General features: G+C 38.8%; 1 protein-coding gene across 2 annotated transcripts in view; it reads left to right on the top strand.

Annotated features, from left to right (window-relative positions):
• LOC127415651 (ubiquitin carboxyl-terminal hydrolase 10-like) overlaps positions 1-15308 on the top strand; it is a 54419-nt gene extending 39111 nt beyond the window's left edge. For both annotated transcript variants that reach the window (XM_051654461.1, XM_051654454.1), the window contains 3 exons: positions 434-578; positions 2443-2508; positions 11072-15308. In XM_051654461.1, coding sequence (XP_051510421.1) covers positions 434-578; positions 2443-2508; positions 11072-11259 — 399 coding nt within the window. In that variant the 3' untranslated portion in view covers positions 11260-15308. The remainder of the gene's footprint in view (positions 1-433; positions 579-2442; positions 2509-11071) is intronic.
• Positions 15309-15605: the final 297 nt, after the last annotated feature.

The following is a 15605-nucleotide window of genomic DNA, read 5'->3' as shown; positions in this document are numbered from 1 at the left end:
TTGGACCTTTTTATTCAAATTAATTTATAACGCTGTGTAAATACAGTTAATAACATACCTCCTACACTGGTTACTGTGAGATTTCAGGTGAATGTACCTGGATGCGGTCACGGTGATAACGGACGTGATTGTTGGTGTGGATGATACAGCGAGACTGGCGGATCAACAATGCTTGACATGTTGTACTTTTACACTGTATGCCAGTTTATCCAGTAAACAATGTTCATCTATATAGAAACACTCCATGATTATGAGCCTGTTTCATCTTTTCAATCAAGGAAGTAAAAGATGCGCGCCAGTTTTTTTTATTTTTTTTTTTTTTTTTATTCTGTTGCTGACAGGCTAGCAGTAGGGTGCCCTCTAATGGTGGATTATACAGTCTTGTGCTCCATGGCTCAAATGCAAACATTTTGTTTGTCTTGATTTGTTTTAGATTGAGATCAGCCGGCGAGTGACTCTTGAAGAGCTTCCTCCAGTGCTGGTGCTTCATCTCAAGAGATTTGTCTTTGAGAAGACCGGTGGATGTCAAAAACTTGTCAAGAATGTCGATTACCCTGTTGATCTGGAGATCAGTAAAGGTATTGTTCACTGAAACTGCTCTGCTCATTCCTTAAAAACATGAGTCTTGTATACAGTTTCTTTTGGAAAGCTGCCCTTTTTATTCCTTATACAAATCTTTTGGAGTCTCACAGCATTCCCATGGTCATGGGAAAACCTAGAGAAGTCAAGGAAATTAATAAGATTTGAATCAAGGAAATTAGGTGATATGTTTTTCAATGATCTTTACTACAATTTTCATTGGCTAGATATTGCTGTTGTGTAGAGTAAAACTTATGGTAATCATAGTAATTTGTGAGTAAATTGTTTTTTTTTTGAGTAGGGATGGGTTTTGATACAGATTTCCTGATTTGATTGATTCACAAGCATTCGATTTCGATATCTATTCATATGGGTATATTTCAGTTACAGTCATTTTGCGTGCATATAAAATAAAAAAATCTCTCAGCTAATGCTGTCAATTAAAAAGGGACCTCCTCGTGGTCGCTATAATGTGGTTCGCTCTCGGTGGGGTGCATGGTGAGTTGTACGTGGATGCCGTGGCGAATAGCGTGAAGCCTCTACATGCGATATGTCTCCGTGGTAATGCACTCAACAAGCCACATAATAAGATGCACAGATTGATGGTCTCCGACGTCGAGGCAACTGAGATTAGTCCTCAGCCACCCGGATCGAGGCGAGTCATTACACCACCATGAGGACCTAGAGCGCATTGGGAATTGGGCATTCCATTGGGGAGAAAAAAAAAAAAAAAGAGTAGCTCTTATCTACTTGAATAGGGAAAGACCGAAATCTCCTAAACGGTTGGTAAAGATTACGATCAAAGAACATATTTCAAATTGTCAGTAAAATGTGACAACACTGGTATCATAAATTGTGCTGCTTTACCTCAGATTATTCAACAACAACAACAAAAAAATTCCCAGCTTGTATAGCTAATGTGCATGCACACTCTCGAGTCTAACAGGCAATTTCTGTATCTAAAAGGTGATTTGGCTCTTTTATCTGTAAGGCGAGTCTTCCTTTCAACATCCATTGACTGTTGGGCATTCCAATGTCACCCATTAATTTAAATAGAAGTGGCCCAACTCTGCTAAATAGTCTGTCGCGATGCATCTGAAATACGATGTTCTAACCCAGTCCTACTTTCGAGTCTGTTCTTTTCAATGAATAGATTGAACCAGTTCACAAGTTAGTCTGAATGATTTATTAGCAAATCTGTCTGAATTATTACAGAAAAGAAATCCTTATCCACTAATGACAAATGATTGGAAAGGTTAGAAAGTGTGGGAACCCTGGTCTCAACATTCATCGACACAGCTTCATCAGTCTGACTCTGTTGGCTCATGCACAGTGCAGTCCCAGTCTCTATTTGAGAGCTTGTGATCTCACCCAGTTCCAATTTTCTCAATTTTTTTTAAAGGATTATTCCAACTGTGTAAGTCATTATTCTGCAGTTGGATGAGTGTGAAATTATTTGCAAAACCTGCATTTGGCCTCAATGTGACTCCCCTTAAATGGACTCAAAGAGATCCCCCCGCAAAATGTGAACCTGACCAAAATAAGCAAGAGCACTAATGAGGGAGCAGCACAAATCCCTTTCTATTATAAATGTTTTCCTGCTGATAAAAGGAGGCTACATGTACTCTGGTTAGGAACAGTAAATACCAAGCTGCATTCAAGTTCTTTTGGAACTTGTAGTCTAGATTAAATTTACTACAATTGCTACAAAGACTGAGCAGTTCTCTTTTTAAATGCTGATTCTCTTTTCTCAGATCTAACAAATGGATCGTGTTAATAGTTGTATTTGGCACATTGTAAAATCCGCTGTATGCGTACACTGATCATGGTGGGTTTTTTTGTTTGTTTGTTTTTTTCCTGCAGATCTCTTGTCACAGGGGGTGCGGAGCAAAATCTTTAAAGGCCAAAGAACCTACAGGCTCTTTGCAGGTATGTTTTTATTCCCTTGATTAAAAACTGGAGAATTCTCCTCTGATCTAAATAACCAATAAGTAAATCTCATAATGTCACTTCCTTTTTTTTCTTCTCCTGATCTATTTTGTTCTAACATTGCCCTTGTTGGCCATGCAGTTGTTTGACAAAGTGCAGTCCCTGATGCAGTACTGATGATTGTCTAGTGGTTCAAAAAAATGAACTGTGAATGAACTGTGGGACAAACAAAGGTTGCCGGTTTAGTTCACTCCAGGTAGTTCCTGCAAGTCTTTTAAGATAGCGATTGGTTTTTGTGCCAAGCCTGTGCTCAGCTGGTTCAGCTGGCCGCTCTTTTCCACTGACCTGAGAGCCGAATGGTAACGTAACTGGCTACGTGGTCATTTTATGTGACTACCTCAGACATAAACAGTGCGTCACAGTGTTTGTGTAGCCTACAGTTTTGACTCCTCCTGTTTTTTTGAGGAAATATTTAAACATACAGAGAAATGCAATACAACATTATTACATTACTCAAGATTGGGGGGGTTTAGCAAGACTGACTGAATTCAATGCCCCGGTTAGTCAGCTAGATGGTCTGTGTCCTTGTACTCTTTAAGTTTTCAATTTGTTTATGATTTGCTCAGTCATCCTATTGAAGCCGGCATGCTTAATTTCTTGCCATTTCTCCTCTGTAGACTTTATTTTTTTTTTTATCGTGATCTCTAGTTTATTTTGGATCTCCGTAGAAGACCATATCGCAAGCAGAACGATTGTTTCCTCCGCATTTCCTGTACGCATTTTTGTGGGGTTTTTATTGTTATAGAGTGAAAAACGACTCCTTGCTGCAGACGGTAGCTACTGTTGTTGTTGTTTGAAAAACTACCTGGTGACAAAACAATCGCATCCTCTGCCCCCCAATGTAATCTGTTCCTGTGTAGAGACCAGCAAGCTTTTAAGGCTGGTGCAGAACCATATTTTCTGTCCCGGAATGGCCTTTACACCGGTGGAAACGCACAAAACCGTTTTGAGAATTTGTACCTGCCTAGGAACCCACCCACGAATCATGTCTGTGGAAAAGGGCTATCAGAGAGACGGGGTCGCTTGATGGCTCAGAAGGCTGTATCCTTGATTGGGCTGCATTCAAATTTCAGGATGTTTTTTTGTTATTGGAAACACTAGCACATTTAAAAGAAAATTAGTAATTTTAGGAGTGCAAACTACTCTCATTTAAGCTAGTCACCTTTTGTTTTTTAAGCTAATCTGACCAAATTGTTCTGTAAAATGTTCTACATTTTCCTTATTAAAATCACTTGAAAGGGTAAGCTTAAACACTTAAAAAAAAAAAAAAAACAAAAAAAAAAAAAAACCTTTAAATACAACTAACAAATGAACTGAAATATACATGTGGAACAACTGCTATGACTTTCTCACCTTTTTCACTTCATAAGTTTGCATCCCTGAATTTCATTTAAATCTATTAATTCAAACTATTCATTCTTGAGACTCAAATTGAAATTCACCCCTGCACACACTTTTTAAATGATCGTAATGGCTGTGATTTGGTCTATCCTGACTAGTGCTGAGGAAAGTAACAGGTAGTATGTGATCTGTTTTATACTTCAGCAGCGGTCTGGACAATAATTTACACTTGAATGACACTGAGAAACACTTGAAAATACACATTGACAAGTTAAATTAAAAAAATATAGAACAGTTGTACCTGATAGTACTTGGTTATCCAAATCTATCACTTTGATATCTAATATTTTATTATTGGCATACAGGCTGACAAGAAAAGCATAGTTAAAATTGTTACTCAGCTGTGACTACACTAAAGCTTTGTTCAGACAGGCAGCAAAAATCCACATCAAACCACATCCAATTGGAAAGGTCAGATCTGATTTCAGGTTTTCTTATTCTATTATTTATTTTGTTGATCAAGATTCGTATTTTTTTTTTTTTTTTCCTCTCTCTCACAGTGGCTGCTACTCGCTTATATCTCTTGACACTGTGCTGAGGCTTGAGTCTGAACAAACAGATCCAGTTTTGGAAATCTCAGTATCGACCGATCCGATACCAGTTACTTTTTTTTTTTTTTTTTTCATAATCAGTTTAGAATATCTTTACATTATTGTGTGGAACTAATTGGGTGTGCTCTTTTAATATGTAAAGAAACACAAACCTCTAACGACACATTATTTCAATATAAATATTGCTTATTAAGAAAAACTTTATTGTTAACTAGTGTACTGAATAATGTAGCAGCAAAACTAACAGTAATTCCAGTATAAGTCATCAGTATGTAAAAAAAAAAAAAAAAAAAGGAAACTTGTATCTGGACTTTAAAGGATTCAGATCTCTTTTTTTTTTTTTTTTTTTTTTCAATTTAGTTGTAAGATATCAGTTCACTTTTCATTCACATGGTTATTTTTTGGAACCCATTCAACTTAAATAGTATTATTTGTAAACAAATGATAATATATTATAATAGTAATATATAGTAATATATCTCAATCGTGCACCTTTAACTTTAAAACCCTCTGGCTTTTATTTTGACATTCTGAACTCTCCAGGAAGTCCTGTATGTGTCTGTTTGTAGGCAAGTTCACAGTAGTTTAATTCGCTTTTTCAAATTCTGGTAAAAAAAGCACCTCCAGTGCCATTCTAAATGCGTATTATGAGTGAACCGAACTATTGAGCATCTACATCTGAGATGTTGTTCGTGAGGAGCGCTCAAATATTGCACACCGCGTGAAGGCTAAAAATAGCCGCGATTGTGTGTAAACAGAGCAGCGCCATTCACATTGAATAAAATGCACGAGTCATATGAACAACTTCAACTGTGTTTTTATGGTTCTTTTATGTCGTCTTTTTTTTTTTTGAGCTTGACAGTAACGAACATGACTAACACACAGTATCGGATTTGGAACGGCTCGTAGGACCGATACCTGATCCGTTAAAAAGCTTCAGTATCGGAGCAGATACCGATCCAGGTATCGGATTGGTGCATCCCTACTACAAATGACAGTGTGGAAACCCTGTCCTAAAGATTGTTTTTTTAAAAGCAGTTCGGAATTGGGTTGCTTTGTCAACAAATCCTATGGAAATATGGGAAAAACTGTAAGACTGGTTGCTGTGAGCTGCTTCTGTATCAGCAGTAATACAAAAAATGGCCTCAAGCTATACAGCATGGCGCAACATTCCCCGACCAGTGATTTGTCATTTGGACCTTTTCCACAGTTTGATTTGAATCCTGTTTATATGAACTTATATGACAGGCTTATGTGCTAATACTTGTATAATGGCTTCCAGTGAGCTGTCATCAAGAAGTTCACCTCCATCCTTCCAGCAACTTCCTACAGTTGACTGGTTGGGCCTTCTCTTTCTCTTCAATGACCCCTTACACATGGCTCACTGACCTGTTTAAACACACATGGTCTTTCCTTTCCTTCATTTTCACTTTTCTCCCACCTCAGGACTGAATTGCATGTTTATTTTCCTTTCTGAGGGGAAAAATGTCTCCCTGCTTGTCAGAATGTAGCCTGTCCAGCAAACACCTGGCAACAGTTGCAATACCAATAAATTTCCCCGAAGCCTCTTTTTCAAGGATGTTCCCATGTTTGACCATCTGGTGTAGGAGGAAAATAGAGATGCCACTGTGTAAGTTATAAAACTCTTAATTTATTCGCCTGTGATATAACAAGATATTCCACTGTCCCTGATGGTCAAAATTTAGCTTTGCTGGGAGCCAAGTGTTGACCCAAGTAGAAAACACTCAACTCCATGCAATCAAAACAGGAAGTTTAGCATCCAGAAATGTGCATTTTTTCCAATCGAGTCAAATATCCAGCTGATTTCCCTCTATATTTCGATTGATGTTAAAATGCTATTGACACCATGTTGGGATTGTTGTAATTTACTTTCATTGTAGAGGTTTATAAAGAGCCTAAATCTAGGTTGTTTAAAGGAAATCAGTCTGAAGCTTACTGTTTACTGTATAATGATTTGGGCCTGTAAAGCGTATGCTGCTTTTGTTAACATGGGCCCCAAGTGCTTGAAAGAAGTTACATATTTTACTAAACTCGGAACACATGTTGTAGGAACCCATCAACTTTCTGATAACGTGCAGGGGCTGTTTAATAAACATGTGGTTTCATCGGTCATGGTTTTGAATGTGGAGTAGCCCATACTGCCATTCAACTCCACACTTGTGCTGAAAGTTGCTGGTATTGATTTGGCTTACTCCATACATCAATGGCCTATGCTGAGGTTGCAAAAAAAAAAAAAAAAAACAGTGCTATGATGTAGAGTTGTCATGATACCAATATTTCGGTAGATGATACCAATAACGTTGAAATTTCATGATTCTTAATAGCGTCAGGGCTGTCAGTTGATTAAAAATGTTCATCAAATTAATTACATGACATGCATAAACAAATTGATCCCATATACAGTTGAAGTCATAAGTTTACATGCACTTAGGTTGAAGTCATTAAAACTAATTTTTTTTAACCAATCCACAGATTTAATATTAGCAAACTATAGTTTTGGCAAGTCGTTTAGGACATCTACTTTATGCATGACACAAGTAATTTTTCACAGACAGATTGTTTCACTTTTAAATGACTATCACAGTTCCGGTGGGTCAGAAGTTTACATACACTACGTTAACTGTGCCTTTTTGCAGCTTGGAAAATTCCAGAAAATTGTCAAGCCTTTAGACAATTAGTCAATTAGCTTCTGATAGGTGTATTGAATTGGAGGTGTACCTGTGGATGTATTAAGGCCTACCTTCAAACTCAGTGCCTCTTTGCTTGACATCATGGGAAAATCAAAAGAAATCAGCCAAGACCTCAGGAAAAAAAAAATTGTGGACCTCCACAGTCTGGTTCATTCTTGGGAGCAATTTCCAAACGCCTGAAGGTACCACGTTCATCTGTAAAAACAATAGTACACAAGGATAAACACCATGGGATCACGCACCCATCATACTGCTCAGGAAGGAGACGCATTCTGTCTCATATAGATAAATGTAGTTTGGTGTGAAAAGTGCAAATCAATCCCAGAATAACAAAGGACCTTGTGAAGATGCTGGCGGAAACAGACAAGTATCTATATCCTCAGGAAGACGAGTCCTATATTAACATAACCTGAAATGCTGCTCAGCAAGGAGGAAGCCACTGCTCCAAAACCGCCATAAAGCCAGACTACAGTTTGCAAGTGCACTTAGGAACAAAGATCTTACTTTTTGGAGAAATGTCCACTGGTCTAATGAAACAAAAACTGAACTCTTTGGCCATAATGATCATTGTTATGTTTGGAGGAAAAAGGGTGAAGCTTGCTAGCCGAAGAAAACCATTCCAACCGTAAAGCATTGGGGTGGCAGCATCATGTTGTGGGGGTGCTTTGCTGCAGGAGGGACTGGTTCACATCACAAAATAGATGGCATCATGAGGAAGGAAAATTGTGGATATATTGAAGCAACATCTCAAGACATCAGCCAGGAAGTCAAAGCTTGGTCGCAAATGGGTCTTCCAAATTGACAATGACCCCAAGCATACCTCAAGTTGTGGCAAAATGGCTTAAGGACAACAAAGTCAAGGTATTGCAGTGGCCATCACAAAGCCCTGACCTCAATCCGATAGAAAATTTGTGGGCAGAACTAAAGTGTGTGTGAGCAAGGAGGCCTATAAACCTGACTCAGTTACACCAGTTCTGTCTGGAGGAATGGGCGAAAATTCCAGCAACTTATTATGAGAAGCTTGTGGAAGGCTACCCAAAACATTTGACCCAAGTTAGACAATTTAAAGGCAATGCTACCAAATATGTAAACTTTTGACCTACTGGGAGTGTGATGAAAAATAAAAGCTGAAATAAATCATTCTCTCTACTATTATTCTGACATTTAACATTCTTAAAATAGTGATCCTTACTGACCTAACACAGGTAATGTTTTCTATGATTAAATTTCAGGAATTGTGAAAAACTGAGTTTAAAATGTATGTAATGTGTGTATGTAAATTTCTGACTTCAACTGTATCAGTGTTTGCTGAGAAAGGCCCCCAAATAAAGAATTCAATAAAAATAATACATAATTCATATATATATATACACACATACACACACAACGATCAGCGTGTAGGTCCCCCTCGTGCCACCAAAACGGTACCAACCTGCATCTTGTATGTTTTTTGTTTTTGGCACCATTCAGAGTAAATTCTAGAGACTGTTGTGTGTGGAAATCCCAGGAGATCAGCAGTTACAGAAATACTCAAACCAGGGGCCTGGGTAGCTCAGTGGTAAAATACGCTGGCTACCACCCCTGGAGTTCGCTAGTTCGAATCCCAGGGCGTGCTGAGTGACTCCAGCCAGGTCTCCTAAGCAACCAAATTGGCCCGGTTGCTAGGGAGGGTAGAGTCACATGGGGTAACCTCCTCGTGGTCGCTATAATGTGGTTTGTTCTCGGTGGGGCGCATGGTGAATTGAGTGTGGTTGCCGCGGTGGATGGCGTGAAGCCTCCACACGCGCTATGTCTCCGTGGCAACGCGCTCAACAAGCCACGTGATAAGATGCGTGGGTTGACTGTCTCAGACGCGGAGGCAACTGGGATTCGTCCTCCGCCACCCAGACTGAGGCGAAACACTATGCGACTACGAGGACTTAGAGCGCATTGGGAATTGGGCATTCCAAATTGGGAGAAAAAGGGGAAACCCCCCCCCTCCATGCGATTATCTAATCATGCAGATACGGGTTAGGTGCTTCAGTTAATGTTCACATCAACCATCAGAATGGGGGAAAAATTTGGTCTCCATGATTTGGACCGTGGCATGATTGTTGGTGCCAGATGGGCTGGTTTGAGTGTTTCTGTAACTGCTGATCTCCTGGGAACAGTTTCTAGAATTTACTCCAAATGGTACAAAAACATCCAGTGAGTGGCAGTTCTGCGGATGGAAACGCCTTGATGAGAGAGGTCAACAGAGAATGGCCAGACTGGTTCGAACTGACAAAGTGTGTGTGCCTACCATCTTAGAAAATAATTGTTTCGAATTTTAGATCACGTCATGTCATCTGACACATGCTTCCGGTGTGTGACCGGCCATTAATTTACCCTGCCGCTGACACTTGGGCTTTGTGTTTAGAAAACATTTTGAAAAGAAAAAGACACTTGTGCAACAAGCAGCCCAATTTATTTCTGAAAAAAAAATCCCTCTCGATAATCAGCGGGAAAATCTTCAGATTATCACTGCATGAAAAAGGCCTAGATCCCAAGCCTAATATGTATGTAAATTCCGATTCAAATTACTCATCTGCCATTGACAATGCATTATATTCTAAAGCATTGAGTAGACAATTCAAAATGTCTTAAATGTTTAATTGTTGGCCTGTGTACATATGCGTCAGACGGACACTTTTGGGGCATCTCGGTGGTTTTCAGCTTCATAAATGCCACATTTTTAGGACACTGTGTAAAGTTAAAAGTCGTTTGAAAGTTTGTAAATGGCATCTCAAGATCCCTGCATTTTTGTGCTTGTCCAGTTGTCAAGAATGCATCCTGTCCCTGCTTGCGTGGCTCGTAAAACATTTTTTTACGACATTTACTTAAAGCTTGAGTTGCTCCGATTATTGGAAAATATGTACTTTATGGAATTTACTTGCGGTCAGAAGGTGGTATTGTGGTAAAAAAAAAATATATAATCACATCACACTAATGCACTAAATTGACAGCCCTAATATTAATTATAAATATTAACAAATTGAAACAATGGCTTGTAGACTTCAACTATTTGTTAATATTGCTTTGAGTTTTTCCAAGTAATTATTAAAGCAAGCAGTAATAAAATGAAGCAATAGAACAAAGGTACAAATTAAGTGGTGAGACGTTTTGAATGTTTTCTAGTTTACTTTAGTTCAAGTTAAGATTTTTGCATTCTAGTAAATATTAAATGTAAAAATGGTGTTGGGGGCCTGTGTAGCTCAGCGAGTATTGATGCTGACTACCACCCCTGGAGTCACGAGTTCGAATCCAGGGCATGCTTAGTGACTCCAGCCAGGTGTCCTAAGCAACCAAATTGGCCCGGATGCTAGGGAGGGTAGAGTCACATGGGGTAACCTCCTCGTGGTCGTGATTTAGGGGTTCTCGCTCTCAGTGGGGCGCGTGGCAAGTTGTGCATGGATGGCGGAGAGTAGCATGAGCCTCCACGTGCTGCGAGTCTCCGATGTCGTGCACAACGAGCCACGTGATAAGATGCGCGGATTGACTGTCTCAGAAGCGGAGGCAATGGAGACTTGTCCTCCACCCGGATTGAGGTGAGTAACCGCGCCACCACGAGGACCTACTAAGAACTGGGATTTGGGCATTCCAAATTGGGAGAAAAGGGGATTAAAAAAAATAAAAAATGGTAAATAGTACACAATGCAAATACTTTTCGCACACATGTTCAAGCAACTAACTAATACCCCAATATTGACTTGGTACTGAAGCTTCTGTACTTCTTTTACATCTGTAATTTGACATATGAGTATATATAGAAATTAGTGTGCAACTTTTTTTACATGATTCATCCACTGTGTCTTTCCACAGTTGTCTATCACCATGGGAACAGTGCCACGGGTGGCCACTACACTACAGATGTCTTCCACATCGGTTTGAATGGTTGGCTGCGCATTGATGACCAGGCGGTGAAAATTATCAATCAGCACCAGGTGGTGAAGCAGACTTCAGAGCGCACTGCTTACCTGCTGTACTACCGTCGATTGGACCTGCTGTAGAATCCATACACGCGCACACAAACACGCACACGTTTACATACAGACATGCACACAATCACACACTAACACACCCACACGTGTCTCAACAAGAACACTGCCCAACTTCACAATTGTCCTTCCTCCTTCAACCCTGCTATTCCAGAGAGCCAGCTTTTCCAACGATTTTTCTTTTTTTCGAAAGACGACGACAAACGTATCTAAAGACTTTCCCCGAAATGGCGTCCGCCCCTCCACGTATGACTTTGCGCGGGTCTGGAAGAGGTTAAGAGGAGAAATGTTAGCACTGGAGAAGGCTCCAGTTTGGAGAGACGGTCCTGAAACACTGCTAATGTCCACAGCCTCGTGTTGACTGGCCCGAGTGGATCCCCACCAAAAGGACTCAAACCAGTTGAGGCAGAAAACTGATGGACTGCTGGAGAAAATCATACTTTTTTCTTTTCTGTTTTTGTTTAATCTACTTTTTTAAATGGCATAGAGAGAAAAAAATATAAAGTGCTTTGCCTTTTAGCGAAGGGAGTTGCAGCAGTTCAGTGGAGCCTGTTAAATTGACGAGCATAAATGAGGCCCAGCACCAGCGAGCTACTGAAATTTGTGTAGATCTGTGAGTTTCTCGACTCTTCAAGCAAGACACTCTACTTCAACTCCTCTTCCCCATTTCGCTCACAATCCTGACACTTTCAGATCTGAATTACACTTGAGTCATGGAAAAGATAGCGGGCTGGAGAAAGGGTGCTGCAGTGTGCTGAAATGGGGGAAATAAAACCAAAACGAAAAAAAAAATTCAAATTGGCTTCTATGTTTGAAAACCTCTGTGATTTTGCGTGTAGGATTCTAATGACTCTTACAATTTTAATGCGCTTTAGGATATACATGATTAAAAAAAAGCTTTGTGCACGAAAAAATATAAAACTGGTCAATAAAAATGTGGATGTGCTTTTTGCACATTTCTTGCAGATATTTGTTTTAAAAAGTATTATAAAAAGGAAATGCAAAAATCTAAATTTTGGTGATGATCACCTTGAGCTCCCTGGGGGGTTTGCGCTTGTTCTTTTAGGCTTTCTATGTACTTTCTCGCACACTTTAATGCTGGTAAGATACCAGTGATGTCTAAGATTCCATCATGAACATTAATGGAATAGGTCGCCCTAAAATTAAAATTCTGTTAGTGTACACATCCTCGTGTCATTCCAAACCCATATGACCTTTTTTCGTAGAAGGATAGCTCAATGAGATTTCAGTTTCAGTCCATCTTATGAATTCAATGCAACTGATAGTGACTTGCTTTAAAGCTTAAAAAGGACCAAAATGTGTCATAAGTAGTCAATGCAACTTGTGCATCATATTCCAAGTCCTCTGAAGGCATACAATAGGTTTAGGACTTAAAACATCAGAAATTGTCACGTGAACTCCTGTGCGACTATTCACAGATTTTTTTTTTTTTTTTTTCAGGCTGTTCTCACCAAAACCTATGTATGTCTTCAGAAGACTTGGAATATGATGCATTAACTACTTATGACACATTTTGGTCCTTTTTAGGCTTTATAAGTAAGTCACTATCAACTGCCATTGTATTGGAAAAAAAATAGACCGGAACATTAATTAAAATTTCTCCTTTTGTTACGCTTAAAGTCGTACTTGTTTGAAATGCCATGAGGGTACATTTTGAGTAGTAAATTTGACAGTTTTAATTTTTGGTGAGGTGTTCTTTTAACCCACATTTATTTTTGTCACATTCTTCAGTAGTTCTTCTGTTAGTTCATTTCTGTATCATTTGAATAAGTTTATCAGCTTTCCTCTGCCTGCCTTTTGATGTCAGTAGAACAGCAAGAACTGAGCCACTCTTGCAAAGGGTAAAGAGAGGGCTGTTTTAAGACAGGTGCATAATCTGGTCCGCATCCTTTTGTTTGTTAGCCCGCTCCGAGCAGTCAGCCTGTAATTTACATGTTGAGGCTTTGTGTGCAGCTCTGAGGATAATACCTCCAGAATGGGTTGCAAGAAATGACTCTAATGGCTGTGTTGTCACCAGGTGAGAGCCAACTCTGCCTAAAATGCATCTACAGATGTGCAAACAATGAATCATGTTTTGGAGACCTTGCATCAATATTATACCTGATTGTATTCTGTTGATTTTTGACTTTTTTTTTTTTTCTCTCTTTAGTACCCTTCAATTTCTGTTTCTTTTGAAAGAAAATGACCCAAGGTTAAAGCACAACAATGATTAAAGCTGTACAAGTACTTTGCTTGACCATATATATTTCATTTTACATTTATTTAAATTTGAGATTTCCATACAATAAAAGTACAATTAACATGAAGAGCATTTATATCCATTAAATAATGCAGCAAATTGCTTAACTGGCTTTTACCCCTTTATCTAAACCTCTATCAAAATCCTTAGTTCATTTAAAGGAATAGTTCTCCCAAAAACGAACATCCTGCCATTTATTCACCTTCATGCCATTCCGAACCTGTTCCAACAGACATAACATAAGATGTCTTGTCAAGACATTGGATAATGTCTCACTTTAGCGCTTAGAGTGCCCCAAAGTATCAATAAAGTAATCCATACGACTAGTGTGTCATATTCCAAGTCTTCTAAAGGCATACTGTAGGTTTCGGCAAGTAATGACCTGAAATTTAAGTCGCTTCAGTGAAAATCTTGACGGCAGTTGCACATTTATGAGCTATGAAAGAAGCTTGTTCACAGTGGCTTGTGTTATAGCGTGAAAAACATGCTTTTTAAAAAAAATAAAATAATTTTTTTTAGCTAAATTCTTTTGTAAATGTGTGCCACTGGGAACAAGCTTTTCTCTTGAATTTGTACGATCGTCAGATTTTCACTAGAAAAATGACTCAAATTGTATGCCTTTGACTTTGAATGAAAGTGAATTTTGATACTTTTGGGTCCTTTTTTTATGCTTCAAAGTGAGTCACTATCCACTGCCATTGTATTGTAATGATGGCCTGTGATATTCATTAAAACATCTTTTGTGTTCTGCATAAAATAGTCAAATGGGTTTGAAACGACATGAGGGTGAGTAAAAGGTGTCTGAAATGTAATTTTTGGGTGAACTTTTCCTTTTGAATTTTTTTTTTATAAAGGTACATCATTAAACTTTCTACAATTAAATTCAATTAGATGTAACACCACATAAGCACTGCACACATTTTATGATTGTAAAAAGTGGGGTACACAGCTCCCAGGAAGTGATGCTTTGTGCTGAGCTCTTTGCACAGTCCATCCTCTGACCATCGGTTAGACTAGTGTTAACGAATTGTTTCCACAGCTTTAAAAGCCAAGCATGAATTTCACATCCATCTGAATGAGCTTATTTTATCATACCGGCACTTGCGTGCACTTGGAATATCCCACCAAATATGTTCAATCATGTCATACAAAAGCTGTCAATTTTTCTGGTCAATTCTTTATGTATTTACAAATGCCAAGTTTTACCCCTGTGTCCTTTTGAGCTTAAATTTGGTTATTTGAATCTACAGGACTAAAGGAGTGCATCCCCCCCCCCACCAAGTGAAACCAAAGGATACATAACTTGTATAAACAGAAACTGTTGCCTCTTATGATTGCTATAAGATACAATGTATAAGTATTTTTCCCCCAAACCTTAGTCTTTATACAGTATGTACCACTAAGATCTTTCTTGACCTGAATTTAGTTGACATGCATATCATGAAGAGAAGCATTTAGAAAATCACTTCCTAAGTGTTGGTTAAAATGTGTTGACGCTATTTGGTTGCATCTGATGCACTCATCGTGTCTGTTTACTTCTTTTTCAAGGTGAAGATTTTCCTTGTATTAGTTCCACCTTTTGAGACTGTTTCTTTCTCTTCCTTCAGTATATGTCTCGGTCAGGGAAAGTCCTGGTTAATAGCTACAAAGATGTTTGTCTTTTCAGTTTGTGCTTCCTAACCCTTGTGTCTGCTGAGAACTTGATGCATTGGGAAAATGAGCTAAATACAAACTATATAATGTCATCCTCAGCCTTCTACTTTTTTTGTCAACTGTTCAAATAAAAACTAAATAAATTGTGGCAGAGTTATTTCTGTAGCAGATCATGAGGCTGTGCAAACAATGTAGTCTTTACACCGCACGTTACCCCCTCTTGAGGAATGTGCTGCGTAACCTCGAGCAAACATTAAATAAAAGGAAACCGATCCTCACAATACCCCATTAGCATGTATTATAGACTAACCAAATGAATTGAATTTTTTACTCTAACATTCTCATTCTGACCATCTTGCATGCACTTGTGGCTCAATTGGCTGCCTGCTAGTCCAGTGTGCAGTTTTTGGTTGGGTGGCCTCTTTTTTTTTTCTTTCTCATTGAG

This window comes from Myxocyprinus asiaticus, chromosome 2 (assembly GCF_019703515.2).
Source record: "Myxocyprinus asiaticus isolate MX2 ecotype Aquarium Trade chromosome 2, UBuf_Myxa_2, whole genome shotgun sequence".
Taxonomy (NCBI): Eukaryota; Metazoa; Chordata; class Actinopteri; order Cypriniformes; family Catostomidae; genus Myxocyprinus; species Myxocyprinus asiaticus.
Note: the sequence above shows the minus strand (reverse complement) of the source record. Positions and strands in the feature narration are given on the sequence as shown.